Source organism: Macrotis lagotis, chromosome 1, assembly GCF_037893015.1.
Source record: "Macrotis lagotis isolate mMagLag1 chromosome 1, bilby.v1.9.chrom.fasta, whole genome shotgun sequence".
Classification (NCBI taxonomy): Eukaryota; Metazoa; Chordata; class Mammalia; order Peramelemorphia; family Peramelidae; genus Macrotis; species Macrotis lagotis.
In genome coordinates, this window is record NC_133658.1 from 542,801,795 (window position 1) to 542,820,680 (window position 18,886).

The following is an 18,886-nucleotide window of genomic DNA, read 5'->3' on the forward strand; positions in this document are numbered from 1 at the left end:
AGACCTTCCCTTATGCCCTGGAACTGTGAGGAAGGTTCCAGCTCACCTATGGTAGTATGGAGGCTCAAACTGCAACCTAGATCTGAGTGTGGGCAAACAGCAGAGTCCTGCCCCAGGAAGAGCAGAGAGACCTCTGTAGTCTCTCTGACCTCCTTACCATCTGTGGGCTGGACATTCTGGAAGTGCTGGGGTAGCTCTGTGGATTCCCACTGCAGGTTCTCACCACAGGTCTGCTCTGAGGCCAGCTCTCTGCTCCATGCTCACTCTCGTGTGGCAGAGTTCTCTCACCATCCCTTCAAGCTGTCCCCAGTGATCCCTAGGCTAAGAGATCTGGAAACCGCCCCCTCTGCCACGTACCCAGGTGCCCCTAAGGAACCAGGCATGCCATGGGTTGTGCCTGGAAGGCCAGAGCTGATTTACTCAGGCCCTGATGTGCTGTGGCTCTTCCCAACCCTGGGTCCTGGTGAAACAGACCTTTCCTATGGAACTAATAAGTCGTCTTGGACTGGGAAATTGTATCACTTGGGCTTTCTGTGAGTTCTGCCCCTCTGAATTTTGGTTAGTCATAATTTGATGACTTTTGGTTTTGGGGAATGAGTTTTCAGGAATTCCTGCCTTCTAGCTGCTATCTTGTCTCCACCCTGGTACAACATATTTCTGACCTTTTTCTAGAGCTTTATAAGATGGACAATGTACTCAGAGGTCATTAAAATGAGAATAAGGAGACTTGTTTCTTCTCTGTTTCTAATTGGACATGTGATTTTAAGTAAGTCATTTAATTAAAATATCAATAATTTCAATAACAAAATTAAAATAAGTTATATAAAATAATTACACTTGGCATTCATATGGAACTTCTATAGTTTACAAGACATTTTACATACATAGAAGACTTAGGTTCACATTCTGGCTTTCCTATTTACTACCTACATTACCTTGGGAATGTCAATTAACTTTTTTGGTTCTCACTTTCCTCATCATTGCCAAATCACATTGTTTCTACCATTAAAAGATCTTTTGTATGTATCTATTTTTTTACTCTTCTACTGGACTAGCTACTCTAGCTTGATCTTTATTTTGTAGAGATTTATAGAGACTACAGCAGTAGCTTTTTAAAAAAAACTGCCATATTTTATGAATCTTTTTTCCATTTTGCTTCTCTTCTTATTGGAAAACACACATACAATTCTTCTAAAACATGTGTAATAAAGCAAAACAAATACAATAGCCTCCTATTGGTCTTCTTGCCTCCAGTCTCTTCCCATTCTCCATCCTACAGAATGATTTTTCTAAAGTGTAAGTTTTACCATTTTATACCCCCATTAAACTCCAGTGACCTCTTATTAACTCCAGGATCAAATCAAAAATCAAATCAAAGTTACTTAATGTTCCTTGTAACATGGACTCTTCCTGCATTTCCAGTTTTCTTACATTTTACTCTCATTTGAATAACACTGACCTGTTTACTGTTCCCGAACAAATTCCTGGTGTTCCAACTACTGGTTTTTTTAGCCTGGAATGATTTTCTTCCTAACCCTCTGCCTCATAGTTTTTCTGGATTTCTTTTAAAACCTAGTTCTTGCCTTCTAGTGAGACCGATGACTTAGCATAGCCATGTGCTTGTAATGATGTTCCCTCCCTGATGTTATGGTCTTCTTCAAAAACAAAGAACAAACATCATTATCATCATCATCTTCTGTTAGTGTTCTGGCAAAAGACTAGATGACAAATGAGATACCTCCTAGCTTTTATGTGACCAACCCTGTGAGCAGTTCAGTATTATTATTATTATTAATAACATTTTACAGATAAGGAACCAGAACCTGAACTCACTTTTTTGTTGTTATTTAGTTATTTCAGTCTGTCTGATTCTTTGTAACCCTACTTGCTTTGCTGTTTTATTTTCTGGCTCATTTTACAGATGAGGCAATCAGGTTAAATGATTTGCTAGAGTCATATGGCTAGGGAGTTTTGAAGTCAGGTTTGAACTCAGGTTTTCCCAGTTCCAGGATGGAGAACTATCCACTGGGTAGGTAATGAATAATCACATCACATAATTTCTCTTAAAAACATTTTATTTAAGGCAATGGGATTAGGTGACTTGCCCAAGGTCACACAGCTAGGCAATTATTAAGTGTCTGAGGTTGGATTTGAACTTAGGTCCTCCTGAGTCCAGGGCCGGTGCTCTATGCACTGTACCACCTAGCTGCCCCAACATTGTTTAATTTCTTCACCAAATTCTTATAGCATTCTTGATAGCTTTTGATAATTTGCTAAAGTATTATATGATGTGCTTCTTCCTTAGTTCCCCATTTAACTATTTGCCTCTAGGCAAGCCATTTCATCTTTGGGTCTCTATCTACTTATCTGTAACTTTAGGGGATCGGACTAGGTTATCTCTAAGGTTCTCTCATTTCCAAGAATTCTCATGAAACATTCTCTATTGTTAACATTTATGTGAAAATGGTTTTTGGAGACTACAAGCTACATTCACACTTGATCTTAGCCAAAAGGCCGAAAAGCGATTACAAGCTACATTCAGATGACAAATCACCAGAGTGACACGTCAGCCACAGAAACCTGTACAAGATTAAAAGAAACATCATGTGTAGAATGAGAAAAGGAATAAATCCAATGCACACTGCCCTGGTCAGATTTTATCTGGAGAATAATGTCCAGTTCTGGGCACAGCATTCTAGTTAGGATATTGATGAGGTATTATAGAGAGGCAGATAGTTGGACAGAGGACAATGGACAGAGGTGTCCAAGTCAGGAGGTCCAAGTCAAATGTGACCTCAGACATTTAGGAGCTGGTTGACCCTGAACAAGTTGCTTAACCTTGGTATCTTCAACTTAAAATGGCAATAGTAATAAAACAAGTATCTTCTGGGGTTGTTGTCAGGATAAAATATTTGCAAAATGCTGAGCTGAGTTCCTAGCATAGAGGCAGTGCATAAACACTAGTAGTTGTTATCATTAGCTGATCTGTTTTAGAGAGAAGCAGGTAACTAAAACGTGAAGAACCTGGAAACCTTGTCATTTGAAAACTGGTGGAAAAACTAGAGGTAAGGGGTGGCTAGGTGGTGCAGTAGATAGAACACTGGCCCTGGAGTCAGGAGTACCTGAGTTCAAATCCAACCTCAGCCACTTAATAATTACCTATCTGTGTGACCTTGGGCAAGCCACTTAACCCCATTGCCTTGCAAAAACCTAAAAATAAAAATTAAGAAGAAAACCAAATTACCAGTACCAGAAAAGAAAAGAATGAATTTACCACCAAAGAAGTGGTTTAATTTTATTTATTCATTCATTCATTTCTGATTTCTTCTGTTTGTATTTGGTCAGGTTCAGAAACCTAAATGGAAATGATATTTCTATTTAAGAAATCATTCTGGGGACAACAACCTCAAGGAGAGATGTGTTCAATATGTATCAAATTGAAAATGATACTAAAAGAATTGTGATTTAAAATTAGTTCAAATTTTTTAAACCTGACCGTCATTTATGGAAATGAATATCTCTGTATTCAGTAAAGAAAAAGATTTTTAAAAGTGTGAATGTCTATGTATATTCTTATATACATCTCTTCTACCTACCCACTTTTTGCTGTTGTGAAAATACCATTCATAATGCCAGTTGGTTAGATGCTGGAAAGCCTATAACACCAACATTTTTTCAGTAATACCTTTTTAGGGAGGGAAAGTTAAGACCTATAATTTCATTAATATTAGGTGATTCTATTAAGAAAAAATCATCTCTTCTAGTACAGGAAATGGAATATTTTTCACAGTAATGGATAGGGGAAGATTTCTCAACCAGAGGGGAAAAAAAGATTAAAATGGTCAATTCTGACTGCATAAGACTGAAAAGGTTTTTTGCACAAATAAATTGGTTAAGTAAGAATTAGAAGGGAATAAGTGAACTAGGACTAAATCATCTTACCAAATTTCTTTGATAAGGGTCCTGCATATTATGTATCTAGAAAATTCAAACAGATATATAAGAACAAGACATGTCCAAGTATACAGATAGGCAGGTGTCAAAAGAAATGCAATTACATGAAAAAAATTTTCTAATAATAATTTATGTAACATTAATAGTTTTCAATGTGCTTTCCATGTTATCTCATTTGATCCTCATAAGTCTATTATTCAGCTATTTTATCCTAATTATAAGTAAATAAATTTGTCAGTGAACCATATACCTATTTTCTTAATACTATAAAAAATTTTTATGAAAATTGTTCATATACACATTGAGAGTTTTCTTGGTGATAACATGAGAACAGAACAAGTAAGATGGCAGTATTTCAAACTGCTTTTTGCCACAGACCACAGATTTGCCTGAGAGATAAGATACAGAAAATTTAAGATTCCTATGGATCCATTGTTTGCAGAATGCTAAATAAAAGTTTGACTCAGTAGAATAAATACTACTGTAAAAATCTTCTTCCAACAGACTTATTCTCATAGCTGTCCTAAAACCACACACTATCTTTGGCAGATGAGCCTGCAGAGATGACTTTGTTCAGTGGCTGACTGAATATAACCATTGCACATCTTAAAGTTTTCATTAGTGTCAGATGTCTTGCACTGGGTGAAACTTAAGTAGTAAAAGGATTTTCTGTGATTATTGAGATTCTTTAAATTCTCCTTTTTGCCTTTGGCAGGTTACTAGTTGCATTGAGCATCAGAACACTAAAAAGCCTTCTCATTTAAATTGCTGATAATTTGAAAGAAAAACCAAGTGGATGGCAAATTTATGATACCTAGATTATGTGTACAACTAGAACATTGTGTCTTATGGGGTATAGAGTTTTTTTAGGAAGAGGATAATGACACTGGATTGCATTGGGAAATTGATCCAGTGCTTTGAGTGATTTCTGTAAGATCATGAAAAAGAAAAAAAAGTAATCTAGTTGCCTTGCTAATGATCAGCAGAAATTTTACTAAATGATGATGGTGAAAGACTAAAAACTCTAAAGTACACTAAAATATGTTTTAAAAAATGTCTTTGCCATATGTTTTTGTTTTCAAAGGCTAGATAAAGTAAAGGCCTGGTATGACCCTCCAGCAATAAATGCCTCCTCTAGTTGTAGGAAAAATATAAATTGGAACTGTAAAAGTACTGCAGAAAGTTAAATTTATATATATATATGTATATGTGTGTGTGTGTGTGTGTGTGTGTGTGTATACACACACACACACACACACACACATATGAGATAATTTGGTTCAATAGGGCAGCTAGGTGTCACAGTAGATAGAGCACCAGGCCTGGAATTAGCAGGACCTAAATTCAAATCCAACCTAAGACACTTAGTAGCTGTGTTGACCCTAAGCAAGTCACTAAACCCTGTTTGTCTCAGTTCCTCATCTGTAAAATGAGTTGGAGAAGAAAATTCAAGATCACCCTAAAGAAAACCCTAAATGGGGTCATGAAGAGTCAGATGCCACTGAAAAGACTGAACAAATAGTTCAGAGGTGTCAAACTCCTGACCCTTGGACTGCATGCAGTCTACAAAAGACTTGGCCTGGAATCAGATTAAAATATGATTAGGGAGGGCAGCTAGGTGGCATAGTAGATAGAGGACTGGCCCTGGAGTCAGGAGGACCTGAGTTCAAATTCAGCCTCAGAGAGTTAATAATTACCTAGCTGTGTGACCTTGGGCAAGTCACTTAACCCCACTGCCTTGCCAAAAAAAACAAACAAACAAAATGGTATTGGAGAATGTTTGATAAAATAAAATTTAAAAATATACACTCTCTCCACCCTCCCCCTCCCTCCGTCTCTCTCCCCCTCCCCCCTCCCCCCTCCCCCTCCGTCTCTCTCTCCCCCTCCCCCCTCCCCCTCCCCCTCCGTCTCTCTCCCCCCTCCCCCTCCCCCTCCGTCTCTCTCCCCCCCTCCCCCTCCCCCTCCGTCTCTCTCCCCCTCCCCCTCCCCCTCCGTCTCTCTCCCCCTCCCCCTCCCCCTCCCCCTCCGTCTCTCTCCCCCTCCCCCTCCCCCTCCCCCCTCCGTCTCTCCCCCTCCCCCTCCCCCTCCCCCTCCGTCTCTCTCCCCCTCCCCCTCTCTCCCCCCCTCCCCCTCCGTCTCTCTCCCCCTCCCCCTCTCTCCCCCCTCCCCCTCCGTCTCTCTCCCCCTCCCCCTCCGTCTCTCTCCCCCCTCCCCCTCCCCCTCCGTCTCTCTCTCCCCCCCTCCCCCTCCCCCTCCGTCTCTCTCTCCCCCCTCCCCCTCCCCCTCCGTCTCTCTCTCCCCCCTCCCCCTCTCCCTCCGTCTCTCTCCCCCCTCCCCCTCTCCCTCCCCCTCTCTCCCCCTCCCCCTCTGTCTCTCTCCCCCCTCCCCCTCCCCCTCTGTCTCTCTCCCCCCTCCCCCTCCCCCTCTGTCTCTCTCCCCCCCTCCCCCTCCCCCTCTGTCTCTCTCCCCCCTCCCCCTCCCCCTCTGTCTCTCTCCCCCTCCCCCTCCCCCTCCCCCTCCCCCTCTGTCTCTCTCCCCCTCCCCCTCCCCCCTCCCCCTCCCCCTCTGTCTCTCTCCCCCTCCCCCTCCCCCTCCCCCTCTGTCTGTCTCCCCCCTCCCCCTCCCCCCCCTCTCTCTCTCCCCCCTCCCCCTCCCCCTCCGTCTCTCTCCCCCCTCCCCCTCCCCCTCTGTCTCTCTCCCTCCCCCCCTTCCCTCTCTGTCCCTTTCATAAATACTATTTTTTCCAATTACGGTATGGCATTAAAAACTTTTTTGTCCTCCCCTCTGCAAAAGAGAAAGCAGTGCTATATAGATTATACATATTCAGTCATGTTAAACATTTCTACATTAGTCATGTTATGGATGAAGAACTAGAACAAAAGGGGAAAACCATGAAAATCAAAAATGAAAATGGTGTGTTTTGATCTGTATTCAGACTACTCCTTAGTTTTTTTCTAGGAATACAGCATTTTCTGTCATGAGTCTTTTGGAATTTTCCTGGATATTTGTTAGGCTGAGAATAACAAAGTCATTCACAGTTGATCAACACATAATGTTGCCGTTAATGTGTACATTGTTCTCCTGTTCCAGGGTTTTCTGAAGTCTAGGCACTCATCATTACTGTTTTTTTTGGGGGGGGGGGAGGTTTACAAGGCATTGGGTTTAAGTGGCTTGCCCAAGGTCACACAGCTAGGTAATTATTAAGTGTCTGAAGTCAAATTTGAACTCAGGTCCTCCTAATTCCAGGGTTGGTGTTCTGTCCACTGCACCACCTAGCTACCCCCTCATATCATTTCTTACTCAACAATTGTACTCGATAATGTTCATATACTACAACTTGTTCAGCCATTCCCCAACTGATGGGCATTCCCTCAATTTCCAATTCATTGCCACCACAAAAAGAGATGCTATAAATATTTTTGCACATGTAAGTGGTATTGTTGGATCAAAGGGTAAACACACTTGATTGCCCCCTAGGTTTAGGGGAACTCTTAAGCCTAACTTCCACGACAGTTACTGTTTTGAATTGGTAAAAGAGTTTACTTGATGGAAATCTCCCTATATGTATGAAGAACTCACAGGTCTGGACTGCTCCTCTTCCATCTCTTCCTCTCCCCTCCCCCCAACCCCGGACAAATTAGGAATCAAATGATCAATTGCTTACATTATGTGTATTGAGGAAAGAAGGCATCATAGAAGAGGGAATCTCCTCTTCCAATTAATTGAAGACTATTGGGAAGAGTTAGTCGGGTTTGATGAGGTGCTTGAACAGTGAAGGGGAGACAGTTTCTGTTGATGGTTTGAGGAGTCATTTTTAGTTCGGTGTGCATTTTGAGAGGAATGCTAGGATGATTAGATGGAATCACTGAAAGAATTCACCTAAGAAGATATTGACCTGGAATAATAAAAATGATGATAGCTCACATTTATGTAGTGCTTTTAAGTTTGGGGAAATTGTTTTATAAATCTTCATTTTATTCCTACCACAATCCTATGAAAGGTAGGTACTATTATTATTCCCATTTTACTTTTGAGGGAATTGAGATAGGCAAAGGTTAATTGACTTTATCAGGGCTATGCAGCTAGTAAAGGTCTGAGGCAGGATTTGAACTAAAGTCTTCCTGACTTCTGAAAATAAGACATGCAAGGCTTGAGTTTTGATTTCTAGCTCTGTGACATTGTGTCTATGGAGTTTTTGTGACTCCAGGTCTAGGGCTCTCTCCACTGCCCCAGAAAGCTGACCTAGAAGAGAATAGGACAAAGAATGCCTGGAGGTAAATACTAATGCAAATTTACTAATGCAAATATTTAAACTATAATACACACCTTATATTTCTCAGAGTGGAATGGAATAGTCTTTAGTCTGTAAAAAGTCAGAAAATAATTTTGTCAACAATATCAATGGATAATTGGAAGAGGAAGGAGAGGTGGGATGTAGAGCTGGAAGGAACTTTGGGCATCATCTAAGTCAAACCTTCTTATCTTAAAGATAAAAACAAAGACTTTCAGAGGTTTTAAAGACATCCCTGGTCATACAAATAGTAGACAACAGAGTCAAGATTCGAACCCATATCCTCTTCGATTCTAAATTCAACAAGTTGAACTTTGAACTAAGATGTACATTTCCATTGATGAAAGAGATAAAAATTTAATTGGCTTTTTTTACACAGTTACCCTTCCCCTCGTTGCCCTGATGTCTCACAGGGATTAGGATTTTGGTAACAGCACTAGTAAACCAGGCACATTTCACACAAAGTCAACCAATTCTTAGCTGTTAATTCCATTCGGGGTACAGACAACCTGGCATGAATGTTTTGTCAACCAATGGCTCATTGCTCTGTTGTGAGTAAAAGCAGTCTATGTAAGTTTAGGGTGAAGGAACATTAGGGATCAAAACATCATGAGGAGGGGCGGCTAGGTGGTGCAGTGGATAGAGCACTGGCCCTGGAGTCAGGAGTCCTTGGGTTCAAATCTGGCCTCAGACACTTAATAATTATAGCTGTGTGGCCTTGGACAAGCCACTTAACACCATTTGCCTTGCAAAAAAATCTAAAAACGCCAAAGCATCATGAGGAGAACATAGGAGTAGTATTCGCATCATGTGTCTTTGGGCAGTTTTCATCTATAGAGTAGGAAAAGAATTTCCCATGGGTGATTGTGTAATTTCTTAGACTATGGCAAATAAAGCTGGTGAAAAACTGGCAGACTTGCCACTCTGGTTAGACTCTCTGCCAGTAGGTAGATTCAGGCCAGTGGAATTTCTTCTCTAATAACTTTTGCCCTCTATATAAAATGAGGGGCAGTTTCATAGGCAGTGTCTGTTTTTGGAGGGACCATTTCGTCCCATTTCATTGAAATTGAATCAGACATTGGTTTTACTTTCAAGGCTTGATGATCAAAAAGTTGAAATCAACACAAATCAATTTAAATGTTATAATTAGCAGAATTCTGGAAACCTGTATAACCACCTGTATCAAAGTTGGAATTAAATGTGCAACAATTCATCTACTGACAAATATTTATTAGACTATTGACATTCTAAACAATGTGGTTCCTGACTTCTAAGAATTTATGATGTTGATAAAAAGGTAAGTGACTTTGGATTTTCACCTGGGATTTTATTTACTCTTGTAGATGGTGTCCCTCATGGGTTGATAGCTTGTGAACTAAAAGGGACCCTAGAATACATTGAGTTTAACCCTTTCATTTTTATTCTTCAGTCACGTCTAATTCTTTGTGGTCCAATTTGGGATTTTCTTGACAGAGTTGCTGGAGTGGTTTGCCATTTCCTTCTCTGGTTCATTTTACATATAAACTAATGAAAACGGGACTAACCCTAACTTGCCCAGGTCACACAACCAGTAAGTGTCTGAGGCAGGATTTAAACTCATGAAGCTTAGTCTTCCTGGTTCCAAATGTGGCATTCTATCCACTGTGCTGTTGAGCTTTTCTCATTTTTATACATAAGAGAATTGAGACTCTTAGAAGTTAGATGACTTTTTTAAGATCTCATAGGTAGTGAATGTTAATGCTTAGCTTTTGAACCTCAAATCCTGCGACACTGTTCCTTTTAAATTTTTAAGAAATTCATCATATATATATATTTTAACATTAATTCAAAAAAAATTTTGACTTCAAAATTCTCTTTCCCTCAAGCCTCTCTCTATTAAGAAGGCAAACATTACAACAGTTATACATGTGAAGTTATGTGAAGCATATTTCCCTATTAGTCATGTTGCAAAAGAAGGCAAGAAAAATAAAAAAGAAAATGAAAAAATTATGTTTCAGTTTGCTCTCAGAGTTCCTTAGTTCTTTCTTTGGAGGTAGATTTTTCATCATGCTGACTCCATTCCTTTTAAGACAATATTCCTGGTCAATACTGGATGTAGGTATATCCTCCTCTTCCATGGATTATAAAAATAACCTGTAATTTATAATGTACTTCCAAGGGTTTCATTTGATTTCTATAAGAGCCTCTTTGAAGTGGGTAAGTACTGGCATTGTTATCTTCATTTTACATATAAGGAGTTTTAGAGAATTTAAATGACTTGTCTCAGGTCTAAGCTGAACTCAAATTCTGATCTTTTGACTCTTAGGCTATTTATTATAGAGTACCAAATAAAATTAAATTTAGAAAAACTGTAGTTTCTCCTTCCACTTTCCCTATCCCAGTTGCCCATATAAGTGGACTAAAACTCATCTATCTCTTGTTGACCATTAACTTTTATTAAGTATTTTGTTGGGTGGCGAATAAGGGAAAACTGGAGGGAAAAAAGGGGGAAAGAACTAACATCAAGGTGACTCAGGACCTTGTGCAAACCGCTTTTCAGTAGGATAGACCTTAGCTCATCAGTTTCTGTTAATTGACAAAATTCTCATGTTACCAGAAACCAGCAGCTGGCTACCGCTCACGCTGGTGACTGATTAAACACAACAGTTCTGAAATATTGCCTTGTTCTTAGATACCTTGGGGTCTAGAAATGATAAGCAGATAAGCAAAGCGGATTGTTAATCTCCAAAGGGATTAGACTGTTTAGCAGCTCTCTTTAGAAAAATTCTCTTTGCTCTTTCCCTTGCAAATATTTTATGTGTGTGTGTGTGTGTGTGTGTGTGTGTATCTGCATTTTTTTTTTGTGGCCCAACCTCTGACTTTCTGTTTGTTGTGGATAGAAAGAGTAAGTTTCAAATTAAGAAACAATGTGGGGCAAATCTAGATGTAACTAGACCCTTAAGGTTTAAAATCGTATTAGTAATCAAGAATTTCCGGCACAGTCTTTTCATAAACCTGAACATTGGACAACTTAAAAAAATTTGACTCATAGCAGATGTAGACATTTTGTACCTCATTAAATGTTTAATCTCTTTAATTTTTTTCTCCATAGGATCCAGAAATTAGCTTGAGGATAAATGTCATCTGTTAAAAATGATTAGCAAAACTGATTCAGTTTGGGGGTGGGGGTGGGATTGGCTTCCTATACTGAATGAATAAGCAGAGAGAATAGAGAAAATGAACTCTCCATCAGGAGAAGCAATTTGTAGATTGAATGAATTGGAATATCATGAATAGAGAAAGAAAGCATCAGGTGCATTGGGAAGGATCCAAATCAAGAATATGAATCTAATCAACTACCATTTAGTCTCATTAGAATAAAGCAGGAAGAATCAGGAAGACTCAAATTTAAATTCTGCTTCAGGTACAAGTTATATGACTCTGGGCAAAATAGGTACACATCGATACATATATATATATATGTATGTCTAGATGTATATACAAATAAGCTGTTAGGTGATACAGAGGTTAGAGCACAGAGTCTGGAGTCAGGAAGACTCTTACTGAGTTCAAATCTAGCCTCAGACACTTACTAGCTGTAGCTCTATTTGCCTCAGTTTCTTCATCTATTAAATGAATAGTAGAAGGAAATGGCAAACTACTCTTAATATTTTTGCCAAGAGAATCCCAAATGGGATAACAAAGAGTCAGACATGACTGATACAGCTGAATAGCAACAACTATATATATTATAAATTTCTTTCCTTTTAGCATGTAAATTCCTTGAGGGCAGAAGCTTGAATATATTTTTTAGTTTTTTTAAGTTTATTTTTATTTTTTTGCAACGCAAGCAGGGTAATTAAGTGTTTGAGGTTAGATTTGAACTTGGGTCTTCCTGACTCCAGGAAGACTGTGGCACCCAGCTGCCGCAGAAACTTGAATTTTTTTTTTATCCCCATTGTGGAACACTCTGTTACATAGTAGGTGCTTAATATGCACTTGAATCTTCATTTACTTACTTGATATTTTTAAAAGTAAAACAAGTTATTATTTGATGTTTTTGGCTGTTTAAACAGAAGACTAAAATTGTTTTTCTAGGTCAGGTTTTTTTTTAAATATATTTTATCTTTTTAAAAATCCTTCCCCCAAATTGTTAAAACAATTTTTAACATTTGTATTTTTTTAAGTTTTGAGTTCCAAATTCTATTCTTCCTTTTCCTTCCTTCTCTCCCCCATCCTGGAGATGCCAAGCAATAAGATATAGGTCATACATGTGCATTTATGCAAAATAATTCCATTTTAGTCATTTTGTACAAGAATGACTAAATAAATAAAATAAATAAATAATAGAATAAATACAAGAAAAAAAGTGAAAAATACCATGCCGCAGTCTGTATTCAAACTATGTCAGTTCTTTCTCTGGAGGCATATAATATGCTTCATCATCAGTCTTTTGAAATTGTCTTGGATCATTGTATTGCTGAGAGGAGTTAAGTCATTCACAGTTCATCATTGTACAATATTTTTGTTACTGTGTGCAATGTTTTCTTGGTTCTTCTTAACTTTTATCTTCCCAAGTTTTTCTGAAATCATATTGCTTGTCATTTCTAATAGTACAATAATATTTCATCATAATCAGTTATACTATGGCTTGTTTAGCCATTTTCTAATTGAACCCTTTGATTTTCAATTCTTAGCCACCACAAATAAAAAGTGTAAAAGTATTTTTGGGTAAATAGATCCTTTTCCCTTTTTTAAATTTGTTTTTAATTTTTAATTTTTAATTTAAGGCAGTGGGACTAAGTGACTTGCCAAAGATCACACAGCTAGGCAATTAAGTGTCTGAGGCTGGATTTGTACTCTGGTTCTCCTGACTCCAAGGCCCGTGCTCTATCAAATGCTCCACCTAGCTGCCCCCTCCCTCTTCTTAATGTGTTTGGGGTATAAACTGAGCAGTGGTATTGCTATTTCAAAGGGTATACATAGTATGATACCTTCTAAGTCAGATTTTAAAAAAAAAAATCATCTTTGCCACCAACCTCTCATGATGGCACATGAATGTGTTTCAGGAGAAATCATTCTGGTGACCGAGGGAAAGCCCTTCAAGTGATGCTTCAGGTTCTACAAACATGTGATCATCCTGCTCCGGATATGTTCTGCCTGTGTGGAAGAATCTACAAGGATATATTCCTTGATTCAGACTGTAAGGATATGGAAAGCAGGGACTCTGCCATTGAATGGTGAGATCAAATTCTATTTTTAATCAATTTCTATTTTACATGTAAGGTGAGAAAGTTGTACAAATTCACCTATACTAAGTGTGGCAGTGGATAGAGTGCCAGGTCTGGAGTCAGGAAGAATCATCTTGCTCAGTTCAAATGTGACTTCGTTAGCTGTGTGACCCTGGACAAGTCATTTTACCATTTACTAAGGTTTCCTTATATGTAAAATGAACTGGAGAAGGAAGTAGCAAATCAGCCCAGTAACTTTGCTAAGGAAACTCCAAAATGGACACAACTGAAAAACAACTGAACAACAGCAATGATAATCTGGGGTTTTATTGTCCATATCTGCCAGGTGAGAAACATATTTAGTTACAGAGAATGATTGGTTCTGGAGTCAGAGAACCTAACTTTGAAATCCAACTTTGAATTTTATTACCTATATGACCCTGAGCAAATCAGTTAATGTCTGCCTCAGTTTTCTCAAAAGTATTAAACAGTACATGTGCTGCCCAAACTACATAAAAGTGATGGGGCAGCTAGGTGACACAGTGAATAGAGCACCGGCCCTGGAATCGGGAGGACCTGAGTTCAAATCCGGTCTCAGATGCTTAATAATTACCTAGCTGTGTGGCCTTGGGCAAGACACTTAACCCCACTGCCTTGCAAAAAAAATGTAATTGGGAATTATTTATCAAAATAAAGAAATACAAAAAAACACAATGTGAATATGTGCTTTTATAACTCAATTTGAGACCACGGGATCCTTATATAGTTTCATCACCCCTGTTTCTTTTTGAGTTTAATCCCACTGGACTAAATGATCTCTCGGGTGCTTTCCATCTTTAAATCTATGATCTACTAGCTCATGTGGTATTTTATAGCTACCCAGAATTTTATTTATATCATTGTATTTCGTCTTTTCTTCCACACAGGTTTTGCATAAATAGTATGGGAAGTTGAGGAAATTGGACTAAGTCATTAAGTGAATTGCCTTTAGACATATAGTAGCCAAGGCAGGATGAGAAATCAAATCCAGGTCTTATGAATTTTATTCTTACAGCTGCATTTCTAGACCTGGAGTCAGGGAGACTTGAATTCAAATTTGGTCTCAGAAACTCACCAGGTGTATAACCCTGAACAAGTCGTTTTAACCTCAGTCTCAGTTTCCTCAACTGTCAAAGGGGGAGAACAATAGTATTTTCTCCCAGGCTTATTGTGAGAATCAAATGAGATAATAATTGTTTCATAATAGAAGCTTAATAATAATTTTAGGATTTGTGGGGGATGCTGAGAAGATAAGAAGATAAGATAGTTCTCTGATTGGTTGAAGTCACAGGCAAAACTTGGACCCCAGTCCTCTGGACTCCAAATTAGTCCTTTATCCATTATGCCTCATTATCTCTCTCTGAATATTCTTATATCATATCCACAGGAAAAGATCCTCATCCATCATCTCTTCCTAAAGCTACTCTCCTGTCTGAATTCAGTAATTCCACTCATAATTTATGTAATCAGGAGTGTGTAATTTAGTGTTTTTACTTTCATTTTGTCATTGGAGAAAATATATGTAGAAGTGGCATCTATGTGAAACAAGCATATATAAATTTCTAAATATGATAGCCTTCATCTCCCTTTATGTAATATTTTTTGCCTTATTCTTTTAAATGCAATTTTATTTAATTTTTAATGTTTTATTACCTACTTAATTATTTAATTTATTTAGATGCATTTTAAAATGAATTCTTATGCTTTTAAATAGTAATGACTATTTAGGATCCAAGATTCTTGAGTATGATTCCCCATAACACATGAAATAACCTTCTACTCTGTGTTCTTTAAAATAAAATTATATTCATCCCTTTTGTGTTTTGTATCCACTTAAGTTTCTCACTTTATCCCTACCATATCACCAGAGAGCTTTGATTTGTACTAAAGGAAAAGGAAGTAGCACAAAATTAACCAATATATAAGAAAAGTAAAATATTTCATACAGTAACATATCCAGTATCTCACTTATTCCTCCCTTTCCTGCCTCCAACTTTTGCAAAGGAGCTGTAGAAAGCACTTTTCTTCTATTTCTCTTTTGGGTTCAAATTTGGTCATTATAGGAATGGTGGTGAAATAGAGAGAGAGCTGCTGGGTCTGGTGTGAGGAAGCTCTGAGATATTAGCAAGCTGTGTTCCCTGAGCAGGTTCTTTAACCTTATATTTGTTTCCTCATCTGAAAGAGGAAAAGATAATAGCAGCCATCTCCCAGGGTTATTGTGTTTATCAAATGAGAAAGTATATGTAAAGCCCTTTGCAAACCTTAACGCACAAAATAGTATTTAGCTATTACTATTATTTTAAATATTATTATTCCACAGCATTTAGCTCCATATTATTTTATTGAGAGCTTTTAATTAGAAGTTAGAAGAACTGGGTGCTCTTGTCAACTGCACCACTAACTAGTTGTATATATCCTTGGGAAGGTTACTTCAAGTTATTGATTGTGGTGTCATCTCCCTATCTCTCAAATGAAATACTAACATCTGTCTAGTGGACATTATTAGATTCTCTTGGAAAGATCTAATGCAGGAATTCTAAATCTAGGGTACACAGACCGCTTTTCCCAGTCTAGTTTGTGTTCTTGCTTTTTTAATATTAAACAATATGTTTTGCCCTGCATTCAGAACCCATAGTTTTTTTCTTTCTCTTGATGTGGATAACAGGTGTCTCAGAACTGTCCTTGATCACTGAACTGCTGAGAGGAATAGCGTGCATCATAGCTGAACATCCACAGTGATGCTATTAGTGTATACAATGTTCTCCTGGTTCTGCTTATTTCACTTAACATCAGTTCATGCAAGTCTTTCCAGGCTTTTCTGAAGACCCCCTGCTCATGAATTCTTACTGAACAATAAACAGTACTCCAATAACATTCATATAGCATAACTTGTTCAGCCATTCTCCAAACCCAAGCATTCCCTCAGTTTCTAATTCTTTGATGCTGAAAAAGAGCTGTGGTCCTTTCTCCTTTTTTACACTCTTTGTGATATAGACGTAGTAATGGCATTGCTGGACCAAAGGGTATACACAGTTTTATTTTCCTTTGGGCATAATTACAAATTGCTCTCCAGAATGGTTGGATCAGTTCACAGCTCCACCATCAGTAAAGGGTCCCAGGTTTCCCACATTCCCTTCCAATATTGATCATTTTCCTTTTCAGTCATATTGAGATGGTATTTCAGAGTTGTTTTATTCTGTATTTCTCAAATCAATAATGATTTGGAGCATTTTTTCATATAACTATAGATAGTTTTAATGTCTTCATCTGAAGACCCTTTATCAATTGTTTGATCCTTTATCAATTGTATTCTTATAGATTTGACTCACTTCTCTCTATATATATTTTAGAAGTGAGTCTTTTATCAGAAACACTAGCTGTAAAAAATATTGTTTCCCATATGTATTCCTTTTGATCTTGGGTGTGAGATGTAGGTCTATGCCTAGTTTTTGCCATACTATTTAACAGTATTCCCAGCAGTTTTTGTCAAATAGTGAATTCTTATCTCAGAAGCTGGCATCTTTGAGTTTATCAAACAGCAAGTTACTATAGTCATTTATTACTGCTTCTTTTGTACCTTCTATTCCACTGATCTACTTCTCTATTTCTTAGGCAGTATTAAATAGTTTTGATGCCTGCTACTTTATAATATGATTTTAGATTTGATATGGATAGGCCACCTTCCTTTTCATTTTTCCATTAATTCCCTTGATATTCTTGATCTTTTCTTCCTCCAGATGAATTGTCACTAGTTTTTCTAGTTCTATATAATAATTTTTGGTAGTTTGATACAGCACTGAATACAGCACTAAATAATTCAATTTAGGTAGAATTGTCATTTTTATTAATGAGCAATCAATATTTTTCTACTTGTTTAGGTCTGACTTTATTTGGGTGAAAAGTGTTTTGTAATTGTGCTCATGTAATTTCTGATTTGTCTTGGGAGATAGATTCCCAAGTATTTTATGTTGTCTATAGTTACTTTAAATGGAATTTATTTTATCTCTTGCTGCTGGGCTTTGTTGTTAATACATAGAAATGTTGATGATTTATATGGGTTTATTTTATATCCTGCTACTTTACTCAAGTTGCTCATTGTTTCAAGTAGCTTTTTAGTTGATTTTCTAGGGTTCTGTAGGTATTACCATCATATCATCTGCAAAGAGTTAGAGTTTTGTTTCTTCATTACCTAGTCTAATTCTTTCAATTTCTTTTTCTTTTCTTATTGCTAAAGCTAATATTTCTAATACAATATTGATTGGGCATCCTTGTTTCCACCTCTGATCTTATATTGATTGTTTTGTAAAACAGTTTTATATTTTTTTCTAATTATCAGATTTTCCCCCCTCTCACTCTTCTTCCCTTAGGAAAAAAAATATTCAAAAGCCAGTTTCAAATAAACATAGTTAAGGTTAATGAATTACTACAGACCATGTCCAAGAGTGTATCTCATTGTGCCTGATTCTATCATTTCCCTGTCTTAAGATGGCTAGTCACTGAACCCTAAGGCTGAATGCCATAGGAAGCAAAGGAATCAGGACACACCCTCTGTTTTTTGCCCATTTCCATTCAGTTGATTCAGGATTTATAATCCTTCCTTCATTTCTTGTCTCTTAGACAACTTGGGGGTGTGTGTGTGTGTGTGTGTGAGAGAGAGAGAGAGAGAGTGAGTGTATGTGAGATGATGAGTAGATATTTTTATGTGTCTATACACAGGATTGCAAGAGTGGTAGAAGCTGGGGAGGCAAACTGTGTCTATGATACTTAATGCAGTGAATTGGATGGAGATCACATACAACTTTAATTCAGACCCAATCTTCAACTACAGTGACTAGGTTGTGAAAGTCCAAGAATTTATCCATTTATATTCTGAGACTTCTTCAGTTTTATTTTTCTCATTGACCCTTTTGTCAGAGTACTGTTTTAATATAATTTAGGGAATGATGAATTGAAATTGGAGGGTAGATAAAATAAAGATATATCTTTTTTTTCCCTCTACCAAGTCTACTGTCACTCTTGAAAATTTATCTAAGAATCCTTTATCTATTCATTACTGCATTAGAATCTTCAGTCAAATGAACCTCTGAGGTTATTTAGTCTCACTCTCTCATTTAGCAGATGAGGAAACTGAGACTCATAAATGTTAAATGATTTGACAAAAATCACATACCAGGAATTAGGAGTGGGGTTTGAATTCAGGTCCATTTGACTACAGAGCCAATTCTCTTACCAGTGCATTCGCTTCCAAGCCTGATCCTTAGCTCTCCTGAAAGTTCTGTATCTAAAGTAACACTTCTAAAGTCTTTTCTGTTACCAACTTTGTTTGGAGAAGAATAGATTCCCCAGTGATCTCTGTGTCTCAACTGACTATTTTGAAAATGCCATTGCTAGC

At 37.7% G+C, this 18,886-nt stretch overlaps 1 protein-coding gene across 2 annotated transcripts in view; it reads left to right on the top strand.

The window, feature by feature from the left end:
• MAP3K15 (mitogen-activated protein kinase kinase kinase 15) overlaps positions 1-18,886 on the top strand; it is a 142,964-nt gene that overhangs the window by 62,015 nt on the left and 62,063 nt on the right. For both annotated transcript variants that reach the window (XM_074214296.1, XM_074214297.1), the window contains one exon: positions 13,294-13,464. In XM_074214296.1, the coding sequence (XP_074070397.1) occupies positions 13,294-13,464 (171 nt within the window). The remainder of the gene's footprint in view (positions 1-13,293; positions 13,465-18,886) is intronic.